Source organism: Vulpes lagopus, chromosome 9 (genome assembly GCF_018345385.1).
Source record: "Vulpes lagopus strain Blue_001 chromosome 9, ASM1834538v1, whole genome shotgun sequence".
Taxonomy (NCBI): domain Eukaryota; kingdom Metazoa; phylum Chordata; class Mammalia; order Carnivora; family Canidae; genus Vulpes; species Vulpes lagopus.
In genome coordinates this window covers 43919895-43932403 of record NC_054832.1, presented here as the reverse complement: position 1 = coordinate 43932403, position 12509 = coordinate 43919895, and the positions used below count along the sequence as shown (strand labels likewise).

Here is a 12509-nt window from a genome sequence, read left to right as displayed (position 1 = left end):
GACCTACTTTTATGTCCCTATGACATATTGATGTCCCTATGGCAAATGTCTGGTTACTTACCAGGAATGTGTTTCCGCAATGCCCACAGACAACCCTTGTACCTTCTGGCTGGACTGGCAATGCAGGTTGAGCAGGTTGTTCTTCAGAAATAAGCATTACCGGGCCCAGGTTAATTATGCGTCTACTGTAGAGAGAAAGGAAACAGCTTTACTATTCCATAAATGGACTGAGGGCAAAACCTGTAATATATGGCATAGCACTGGAAATAGATTATACTTGTTTTACATATTGTCAGGCTTTAAAGCCAAATTCACAGGAAGTAGCAATATTCAATATTTCAAAAGCAAAAAAATGAGGATTTTTAAATATTTGTGATGGAAATCATATATTATGGAGTTGGTTCTAATCAATGGCCTTTGGAACCGTTTAACTGCCATTTCCAAGTTCTTACAAATTCAAATCAGAATAGTTTTTATCCTTCTCTATCTAGGAAGACAAGTTGAGTTTGGTAGGAGACTACACAAGTTAAAATATGCTACATCAACAAATATGCATGTGCCATGAAGGTACCAAAGTGCTGAGTCACAACAAAATTTCTCTGGGTAGCCTGGTATTCTTTGATGTCTATTTAACCAGAGTTGGGCAAAAAGGAAAATGAGAGGTTTTTTCCTTTCTCTTCCCCAGTCTACCATCAGATGGGGTTGCAAACAATTCATATAATGGTCAAAGAGGCAGAAATCACAGAAAAAACAGAGTTGAAGTCTTGATATACTTCTATCTGGGGACATCTATAATGGAAGAGGCAAAAAGCTCCAGAACTTAGTGCATAGATTATGTTCAGCAGAGACTAGTACAGCACACAGTGAGGGACACGATAACTAAAACACTTCCAGGTTATGATGAATTACATAAAAGGTAAACTAGGTGGTTAATTTTATTTTATTATTTCTTTTTTTTTTTTTGAAACATCTTTATTTGAATTGATCTTAATCACTTCATATACATATTACAGTTGGGTTCACCTCCCTTCACTGATATAACCCACGCAAGAAGTGGCTTGCAAATAGTGTTCTTAGAAACACCTTTTTTGCAACTGTTTAAACACTTGACTACATGCATTACAGAAAGGGTTTATTCCATTTATTTAGATAACAAAGGTCTGCAGGTTGCAACTAGGGAGCTCATAAATACCTTTATTAAAAGTATTCTTAAGAACTTCACTATATACATAACAATGGGGATAAGTGGTTACTTTTAAATAAGTTTAAGGAGTCACTAATTTATTACAGGGCATTAAGTACTTATATAACATGAAGAAAACTTTCATTGCTCATTCAATAATATTATATCTTACAAATACTTGTGACCAATAATTTCAAACTAATCACATCATTCCTTCAACAAAGAAAAAATAATAATCTTGGTCCTGTAATTACTTTGAGAACAAAGACTCTATTTAGAACAAAGCCTGGCACATAATGATCTCTCAATAAGTACTTGTTGGATGAACAAATGAATGAATGAATGAATGAATTTTTATCTCTTACCAGTTAGGTCTCGGACATCCTATTCGCCGAGATGTGTCCTTACAAATGAGGAGACAATTACAAGGGCATCTAACATATTTCTTCCCTGTTGGGGGGTTTTTGATTGGCTAGATAAGGGAAGAAAATGCAAACACAGCAAATTAACCAAAGGACAGACTGCCAAAGCTTGTTTGTATATAAAAAGGAAGTGGTTCCTTAAAAACTTAGGTTCCCCATAGAGCTACCAAAGTACTGGTTAAGGAAAAGTGCACCATCCATGGTGTTAAATAGCTCAAATGTTGGCAAGCACTCTAAGAAATTCTGGGGCTGCAGAGATGTAATTGTGAAGGGCTTATTTCAAAACTAGCTTGCAATGCCCTTTTAATATGAGAAGAAAATTTAAGTTCACAACAAGAATTGTTTTCCCTTTAAAGTTTTAAGACCAGACAAAGTCAACTATCTGTCCTACCAGGTGCAAACATTCACTAAAGGTTCTTGCACCTCTTTGGGAAGAGCAAACTAGTGAGCAAAGAGGAGTATATAACAAATTTGAACTTTTTTTTTTCTGTCTAGAATATAAGAAGTGATTAATTTTATTACATCTTTTAACTTAAAAGCAAACAACTTGCAATAACTCTTAATGCTTCCATTTTTAAAAACTTTACAGAAAATTTAAAAGCAAGAATAAACACCAAGGAAAACACTCCTTTAAATAAGGACTTAGGCTTGTTAATGTAAATAACCTATGAGGCAATGAGAGGATTAGATGATCACTCCTGGGCATGCCTGCCAAAAATGTATAGCTTGAATCTAATCTTTAGGGAATAACAGACAAATTCAAACTAAGGAACATTCTACAAAACACCTTGCCTATACTCTTTGAAAATGTCAAGGCAATCAAAGACAAAGACTACGTTTCAGATTAAGGGAGATTAAAGAGACATAGTATCCAAATACAACATGGAATTCTGGATTCACTTCTGGATCATATTGTTGGTTGTTTTTTTTTTTAATGGAGTCATTGAGCAAATATGAATTAGGTCCAAATATCAAATAATAGCCATTGTATTAATGTTAATTTCCTGCATTTGATCATTGTACTATGATTATATAAATGAATGTCCTTTTTTTTTTTAAGGAAATTCCCCTTAAAATGTTTAGGGGTAGAAGAGCCTCATGTCTGCAATTACCCTAAAATATCTTTTAAAAAAAAAAGATTATGTATTTATTTATTTAGAGAAAGCTAATGTGACAAAATATTAATGCATTTGGGGAATGTGAGTACAGGGTCTGTGGGAATTCTCTGTAGATAATATGTACTATTATTTCTGTAACTTTTCTGTGTATCTGTAAGATATTTCAAAAAAAGATTTAAAAATTTAGGTAAATAAATTTTTATTTATTTAGAAAAATAAATATGTTAGAAATACATAAAAGTTAGCAATAAGTCATCAACAATTTATTAAATTATATTACAGATAAAACCTGAATACCTAAAATTTATAAACATCCAGAAAGTATTACTAGCCAATCTAAAATATCAAGAAACCAGAACTTGGGTTATTTCCTGTGTATCCAAATTTTCCAATTAAGTAAATGTGTACTTGGTACATGAAAAGCTTTTTTACATTTTCTTTTTATTCCTACCTTATTTCTAGACCTCAGTTCCCTCATTTACAAAACAAGGCGAATGAACTAGAACTGGTCCTTAGTGCCCACCCATGCCTCCCATGTCTGATCTTCAGGGAAACAGGGGTGAAAATGGCATTGTCCTTATGCATAAGTTCTAATATTCTTACTTAGTAAAATGAATTTGTATTTGTCTGGTGCTGTGCTGGGCACTTTACCCCTGTAATCCCAAGAGCAACCCTATTAGGTAGATGTTATTATTATAATACCATTCTATATATGGAAACCACAGGGTGGGGAAGGTAAGTCCCAAGGACTTATCTTGATAGCTACCAAGTAGCAGAACTAGGATGCAAACCCCAGTTCATCAGCCTCCAGATCTCACTCATAATCAATCACACAGCCAGTTACCTCTACTATTCCTCCAGAACGTCTCAACTTTTCCATTAACTTGTCCTAGAAATTGCTTTTTCCCTTTATCTGAAATTCTGGATTCCCTAAGTCTTTCTAAAATCTGTCCATCTTTTCTCTCCCCCACCTTCTCTCCTTCCTCTCCCAATTTTATCTACTAAAATAAGGACTTCATTAGCTGTGTTTTTTTGCTTTGTTATATTTCATTTTTTTTAATCTCCTTAGGAATGTCAGGATCCAACCAGAGTTGGCTACCCAGGAGAACAGACACAATGATCTCCTGTTTTAGGTGACATGAGGATGAACTACAGTGAAACTAAGCAAGGGATAGTGACCATGAACAGAAGGGAGCTGCTCTGTTGGACCCTGGTCCATTTACCTCTTCTTTTCAACCCAGAATTTCTCCAGAGAAGCTGCTAGTTGCCTAACACATCTTCACTCATAAATTTAAGATCATATCACATTGCAAACATTGGCAAGTCATCTGTTAAAGCACTCCTCACACACATTTTCCCTTCTTTTCTTTCCCTGTAATATAACTGATTCCACACAAGGCAATGTAATTATTAAATATTAGAGAAAATATTCATTTTCTGTAGAATATTGAGAAATACTTCTATTTCCTTATTTAACAGGAGTTCTAATGATATAAAAATGTCAGCATAACTTACTCTGTGTCCAGAAATAGTTTATTTATACCCAAATCCTATTGTTCCAGTATAATGAACTTATCATTTCTGAGTTGCCAGATTGAGGCTGTTGGCTAAATCCATAGCTTGTTCTGTTCACTTCCAAGGGTAAATCGAAGGCTTTAAAACTTTTTTTTCTACTCATTAAAGAACAAAAGTTTGTAGGGGTGACCGAATAAGAGAAAAAAATCAACACTAACATCAAATCCAAAGTACTGGGTTGTTGTGTTTTTTATTATTATCATTTTTTAATTGCCATCTATGCCTGACAACTCTTATTTGGTTGCTAGCTCCAAAATGAGCGCCATGGAGGTTAATGCTAAATTTGCCAGTGAGTGTTCAACCTAAAAAGAAATAGTTGGTTTTGGGATCCCTGGGTGGCTCAGCGGTTTAGCGCCTGCCTTCGACCCAGGGCGTGATCCTGGAGTCCCGGGATCGAGTCCCACGTCGGGCTCCCTGCATGGAGCCTGCTTCTCCCTCTGCCTGGGTCTCTGCCTCTCTCTCTCTGTCTTTCATGAATAAATAAATAAAATCTTAAAAAAAAAAAAAAAAAAGAAAGAAAGAAAATATCTGGTTTTGTAGGTATCGCCTCTATTTACACAGTAAAGTTCATCTCCAAATGATGTCTCTTATGAAAAATACATATTTACAATGAAATATATTGTTTCATGACTTAAGGTTTTATTTTATGACTTTTTAATAAAATGTATAAAGCCCAGTACATATGTTTCATGGCTCTGAGAGGCACAATAATCTCTGGTTGACTTTTTTAAAGGCTTTTCTGAAAAGGAAAAATACACAAAAACCAATTAAATATTATTTTAACATTTAAATTTAATGTTTAATTGCGGATTTTGCAAGAGATTGAAATTTTAAAAATAAAGCCTAACCATAGAAGTGGAAATATATTTAATCTAACCAATATACACTTTACCAGGTCATTACTTGAAACTGTAAAACTTTTACTTAAAATGTAGTTGTTCTTCTTAAGGTTCAGTTAAAAAAGTGCCCTTCAAAAGTTTTGAACATTTCTCTAAATTACCATCAAGCAAATAGAATTAAATGCCAAGCAATTTGCAAACACATTGGCACAGATATCAATAATAAATGAATAAACTTAAGCCCAGAAAAACCATACAACATCCTATAGATGTAAAGAAAATTTAAATAATTTTTGACACAGTAAGCTGCAAAGCCTGCATAAAAGTGAAATTTGGTATGTCATCATTTTTGTGAAAATCAAAATGGATTTAGGTGTGATGTGGATAGACAAGATACTTATAAATACCTGACTAGGGTCAGTCTCATGTTAGAAAGTAAAGGGCCAAATGGCATTATATTTCAATTCACCATGAAATTTTTGCAATGGAATTAGCTTTAAATACCTGGAGACATCTTTGTATGATAAAAGAGAATGAGAAAATATGGCCATATCTGTATCAAGCCCACATCTACCTTTCTCAGGAACACTACTGGAGTATCTTCTTTAGAGAGAAGATGTCAGCTAACAATTTAGGCTTTATTAATGGAAAGCCCCACTTACCGTAGCTTCGTTGCAAACCGTGCACTTAACCACATGCTGGTGAAGCTTGCCATCCAAGTTGATGAGAGACTGGCACACACGGCAATTTATTACTGGAATACCACTGGCATCGGGACTGGCGATGGCTGTATACGGAGGTGGGAGTTCCGCTGAAAAGGTTACCAGTCACTGCATCAGAGCCAGTGGTATCACAGGGAACAGAAGTAAAGCAGGAACTATCAAAAATGACCTCATTCTTGTACTTATGTTTTTAAAGCTAGCCAACTCATCCGAGTTTCAGAGCATGCGACACACATGGGACTACATTGTGAAGTAGAATAATTGTTACTTGGATAAAATCTAAATTGTGTTTGCCAGGGTGCCTGGGTGACTCAGTGGTTGAGTGTCTCCCTTTGGCTCAGGGTGTGATCCTGGGGTCCCAGGATCCTGTATCGAGCTCCCTGCAGGGAGCCTGCTTCTCCTTCTGCCTGTATCTCTGCCTCTCTCTCCGTGTCTCTCATGAATAAATAAATAAGATCTTTAAATTCATTCATTCATTCATGTTTGCCTTGTCTGCCCAAATGATCCAGTTTCCTTTTACCAGACTATACTCAACATACCCACTCTGTTCCTGCATAAACTCATAGAGCTTATAATGGGAAAGTGATGATTCATGCCTAAAGTAAAAATCTTCCACTCATGATCTGATTACCAAGAAAGAGAAATAGTCAACGAGAGCAAAGTTTTTAAATCACTTATACATACCCATAAAGTGTGCAGTTGCCATGCTGTGTTTACAAAGGGGCCAGTATGTAACCACTGGCCATGACAACAACAAAAATTTCTGGTGGCAGTTAAGGAGAGACAAGAGTGAATGAAGGAAAACTAAACTTATCGACATAGAACAAAGCTAATTTCAGACACAAAACAAAAACAAACAACACATTTGTATCTCAAATTTTTAACCTGCACGTTAAAAATTCAGGAAATGTACTTAAGTATTTATGAATAAAAAATATGATGTCTGGGAGTTAGTTTCAATTCTCTAAGACAGGGATGCTTGGACAGCTCAGTGGATGGGCATCTGCCTTCGGCTCAGGGCCTGATCCTGGGTCTGGGGGTTAAGTCCCACATCGGGCTCCCTGCATGGAGCCTGCTTCTCCCTCTGCCTGTGTCTCTGCCTCTCTCTCTGCATCTCTCATGAATAAATAAATAAAATCTTTAAAAAATAAATAAATTCTCTAAGACAAAAATGGGTTAAGAGATGAAACAAGATTAGCAAAATGTTGGTAATGAAGAAATATGATGACTCAGAAGGTCATTCTGCTCTTACTACTTTTGTGTGTGTTTGAAAATTGCCAGAATAGGGGCGCCTGGGTGGCTCAGTTGGTTGGGTGTCTGACTCTTGGTTTTGGGTCAGGATCCACCATCCTCGCCAGGGAGTGGGCTTGGGATTCTCTCTCTCCCTCTCCCTCTGTCCCTCCCCATTCTGTGCTCTTTCTCTCCTCTAAAATAAATAAGTAAATAAACCTTTAAAAAGAAAAGAAAAGGGGCAGCCCAGGTGGCTCAGCAGTTGAACGCCTGCCTTCAGCCCAGGGCCTGGTCCTGGAGACCGGAGATGGAGTCCCACGTCAGGCTACCTTCATGGAGCCTGCTTCTCCCTCTGCCTGTGTCTCTGCCTCTCTCTCTCTCTCTCTCTCTCTCTGTCTCTCATGAAAAACTAAAATCTTAAAAAAAATAATAAAAAAGAAAAAGAAAAGAAAATTGCCAGAACACACACACACACACACACAGTTTTTTGAATCCTAAATTTGCCTGATTGTGTAAAGGATGGAAGCTCAGTTTCAGAATCATGCCCATCTATCAGAGGTATATATTGTTGTGAAGGTTTGAGAAAAGGAATCTAGATATACTACTCTGGAATGGGATTTCTTTTTTTAAAATATTGTATTTATTTATTTATTTGACAGACAGAGCACAAGCAGGGGGAGCAGCAGAGGGAGAGGGAGAAGCAGACTCCCCACTGAGCAGGGAGCCTCACTTGGGGCTTGATTCCAGGACCCCGGGATCATGACCTGAACCTAAGACATGCTTAACTGACTGAGCCACCCAGGTGCCCCTGGAATGGGATTTCTAAAGGGAACTGAAGAGTTATTTCTGAAATAGAGATTTTCTATCCACTGAATTAGATTCTGAACTCTGGTATTTTTAAAGTATAGCACACATGGTATGTTTAAAATCCACATATTACTACCTGGCATCCTTGAGGTTTATCATACAGAATTTTTTTAGACTAGCAAAGGATTAGCAATAAGTGCTACTCATTTAAGTGATTCATAATAAGGGGCACCTGGGGTAGCTCAGTCTATTTAGCCTCCAACTCTTGGTTTCAGCTCAGGTGATGCTCTCAGGGTTGTGGGATTGAGTCCCCAGGTGGGCCCCAGCAGGGCAGGTGTCTGCTTGAGATGCTCTCCCTCTGCCCCTTACCCCCACTTGCATGCACATGCTCTCTCTATAAAACAAAAAACAAATCTTTTTAAAAAATAATAATAAATAATTCACAATAAGCTGAAGTCCACAGCAGTCAGGCTCCAAAAGAGGCCACTTTGATATGACAATACACATAGATTTCTGGGAGGTGTATACCAGAACACTGCCAAGTACTAAACTTGAAAAGAATCTATAGATGTCTTAAATTATAAAAATAGCTCTAAATCCTTGAAAGAATTTGAAGTTGATCCAGAGTGGCTTGTCATGTATTAATCAAGAAGAAAAAAACAGGTTAAAGGAACAATGAGTCAACAGTACATTGGAGCCCTTGCAATTTGCAGATTACTTTATCAGATCTCAATAAAGAAGATATTGTTCTGGAAAAACAAATACATACCACACTAGAAATTCTAGATACACTGCCTGGTGTATAATAATAAATGTTATATTAATAATTAGTAGCATTATTAAAAAAAGCCATTTCTTCGCTGGCCTTTTTCTTATGAAGTAACATAAAGTAGTTCTCCCATAATTCCAGGTGTCCATCTTACATAATATGACAGAAAAGAAATTTAAAGACAAGAGAATTTCACAAAGAAAACAAGTCACTGAGGATGAGGGGAGGAGGCCACACACTGCCGTATACATAAATGGCTAGTAAAGCTCACCTACTTCAACAGGCCAAAGCTTTGCTCCAAGGAATCTAAAAATCCCAATAGGGGACCTTAAAAAAGCATTTACAGTGCAGCACAGCCAACAAAACCCCGTGAATTTTTTCTCTAAGATTTGTGCCACACATAATCTTTAACCATCAAAAAAAAAAAGCTTTTGATTATGACAAAAATATACTTGAATCTTTAGGAGGCTTGAGAAGGGGAGGGAAGGGGAAAGAAGAAAGATCAGAAATTTAAGATGGGAGAGGCTCTAAGTTCCATGAGACCAAAGTCTGTTGGGCTTGTTTGGGACTGACTCACCAGTGCTTGTCACAGTGCCTGGTGTATGAGAGATGCTCAGTGACTATTCATTGAATAAGTGGATGGATGGATGGAAGGAAGGAAGGAAGGAAGGAAGGAAGGAAGGAAGGATGGATGAAGGAATCACTCAGACACATCTATCTCTCTTGGGAAAATAACAGTATACTACTGCTGCTCTCACTGAAGAGGAAGGAGCTTGGGTCCTAACATCCAAGTAAGTCTCCCTGAAGAAAGGGTCTCTACTATATATATATATACATATATATATATACACCCTCCAAATATGCACTGACAGAGGGGAGGTAGTCAGGAGACACTGGCCTGGCCCACCAGATAAATGGAATCAATCCAAAAGATCAATAGAATGACAGATGCAGCAGCCTAATTGCTCCACTACATAGTGCTTCCAGGCCTGTTGTCTCAATTTTCTGTCCATTACTTCAGCCCTAAGCTGATACAGAGATATGTCTTGTACTTTAACCTCCCTCCCTCAAAAAAAACCCCCAAAAAACAAAAGAAAAAAACAACCCTTAACCTATAACCCCACCTCCTTTTTGTAAGGGACTTTTAATTGCAGACATACATTCTACCGTTAGTGACAACTGGCAATTTAGATTGTTTATTCTCTCTCTTTTCACTCTAAAAGTCAACAGATCACAACTATCATACCTATTTCAAATTTCTGCCCTGGATAAAAAGCCCACGGTAATCTCAGAACTCAGGATCATTAGATATTGAGAGTCACAAAAAGTCTTCATTTTGGAAGAGACTTATTACTTAAACAATGGTCGTTTTCTCCATGGGGTTTGCCTAAGTGAAAAATCTCTTTTCCTCCATGTGAGCAGTATTTGTTAGGAGTCCCCAGTCCTGAAACATTCCTTCAAAATTCCAGAATTATATTCCCTGTTAGAAATTCAAGCAATATTAGGAATTACAGAGTCTAATTTCTTCAACCTATGGAAAACCGAAGCCTGGAGATTCTAACTTTTGAACAAATTTGTATCTAGCCTTCAGCAAAGGCAAGAGCTGACTCCACTCCCAGAGGTTTCTCCACAATAACCATTGTCTCCCTCAGTGAATAATTTAATGCAAGCAAAATATGTAATGACGAGTGAGAATTCTGTAGAACACACAGAGAAGAATCAGATCTGAGCTAAAAGGGAAGAGGATGAGGAGAAGGAAGATGGAAAATAAAAAAAAAATCGGACAGAGTATAAAAAAAGAATCCACTCATGGTAATAAAAACTTCATAGAAAAACTGAGACTCGTAAAAGAGACAAAATGAAAGAATATGGATCACGAGGCATACATAATGGTCTTCCTGAAACCCTCCAAAGGAACCATTATTATCCTGTAAACCCACAGGTAATCAAATTACATTTTCCCACCATCAACACAGACCTAATTTGTCTATTTTATGCCAAACAAACCCTTCGTCCTGCTAATTCATCCTAGTGTATTAATCCAGACTTCTTCTTTTTCTTTTTTTTTTTTTTTACCAGATATATCCTCCAGCATTTTAAAGGTTCAAATTGTTTTGCTGGATTGCTCTGACCTCTCTTAGCTCAGTTCTTCCTTTCCAACTCTCTTCAGTGGCAATATTTTCCAGTTTAATTCACTTACTTCAACCAACGCACGCTTTTTATTCACCCCTTCAGGCCCTTGACAAAGAAAGATGTGGTATCAAAATTGAAAAACGACATCCAATTAAAATGAGAGATATTTTAGAACACTCTGATTACAGCATGAGCAAGAAAAGCATAACGGACCAGCCTGTGAGGAAAGCCCCGCCGGCTTTTTCTCCTCCTTCAGGGATCTTGGTGGAGACCATGGATGAGGGACAGTGAGCCTGGCTGGCTGGGTTCTCTGCTTCCAGGGTAAAACGTCTCCGCTGCAGGTGTGCACCGAGAAGGGGAGGACCACCTTCTGTTCCTCCTCTCTGTGAAACCACAGGCATAAATCTATTCTGCGAGACTCCTGGGTTCTTCTAGAACCATGACACTCTCAGAAGGTTCCATCTGGCTGACGTCAGCATGGAAGGTAAACGTGCTACCTATTAGGTTACTGACCCTTAGTTCCCAACCTACCTTCCTCTGCTTTGTCATGCTTGAGCTGGAACTCTGCAGACCACACTGTAGCTTTGCCAGCTGGCTGCAGGCTACGTTCACAGGAGGTGACAAAGGGAGCCGACAGGGTTCAGGGAGGAAGGAGGGACTGACAGCCCTTTTCCCAGGTGTACAAAGTCTTTCTCCAGAGCTCAGGGACATCAGGACGAGTTGGCTGGTGCCTCTTAGAAGTCATGTCTCAGTTCCATAGGACCCCACCTCTAAATTACTACATCTTAGTGACTCCAATCACTTCCCTCTGTTCTCTTGGCCCAGACCTCATGGTAGCTGCTTCCTGCATTTGATTACCTACTTGGCACCTCAGGATAGTATTTGTACCTTTTAGTTACCTAGGTAACAACTTCATACCTAATCTATTATATTCATATGAGTGGTTTCTATCTTTAGGTCTTAACTGACACAAAAACTCATACCAAGTGTAATCCCAGGAAACTGACCCTCAAAAATGGGATTGGAGGAGGCGCCTGGGTGGCTTAGTTGGCCGGGCATCCGACTCTTGATTTTGGCTCAGGTCATGACCTCAGGGTCATGGGATCAAGCCCCACGTCGGCTTCGTGCTCAGTGGGGAGTCTGCTTGAGATTCTCACTGTCTTCCTCTACCCCTCCCTTTGCTCCCTCTCTCTCTCCCTCTCTCTCTCTTTCAAATAAATAAATCTTTTTTTAAACATAGGGTTGGAGAAATGGCTTGGTCATGCCTTGTGCTTAAATGCAGTGCTGAGCTCTTTTACCATGGGACACAGTATGGCAGTGACTGGTGATGTGCAGCAGCACCCTGATGAATCCGATTACCCCCTGCAGATGACTGGGACGTTTGTGGTTCCTTCACTAGACCATTACGGAAGCAACAATTATTATTCAGATTTTCAAATTGTGATAGAGGGTGGATTCCCATGAAAACACTGGAGCATTTGCAGAAACAAAAGGAGAAACTCAGGTCTTTAAACACTTAAGTTATGGTCAGAGAACCAGAGAACTTCTATAGTAGCCCTCAAATATCCCTTACTTCCAATTGTCACAGGGCTTACACTGCTGTAAATCAAACACAGATGTAATTGTATAGATTGCAAAATTATAATGTCAGGTAAATCCACAGCCTTACCATGCTTTCATGTAAAAGCTGGAACACGTGCAAACGAGTGGA

General features: G+C 38.2%; 1 protein-coding gene across 1 annotated transcript in view; it reads right to left on the bottom strand.

The window, feature by feature from the left end:
• The window catches only part of PIP4P2 (phosphatidylinositol-4,5-bisphosphate 4-phosphatase 2), a 55669-nt gene that overhangs the window by 27844 nt on the left and 15316 nt on the right, over positions 1–12509 (bottom strand). Inside the window, exons 2-4 of the mRNA XM_041769483.1 lie at positions 5800–5948; positions 1549–1655; positions 62–185 (exon numbers count right to left, since the gene is read on the bottom strand). Of these exons, the coding sequence (XP_041625417.1) occupies positions 62–185; positions 1549–1655; positions 5800–5948 (380 nt within the window). The remainder of the gene's footprint in view (positions 1–61; positions 186–1548; positions 1656–5799; positions 5949–12509) is intronic.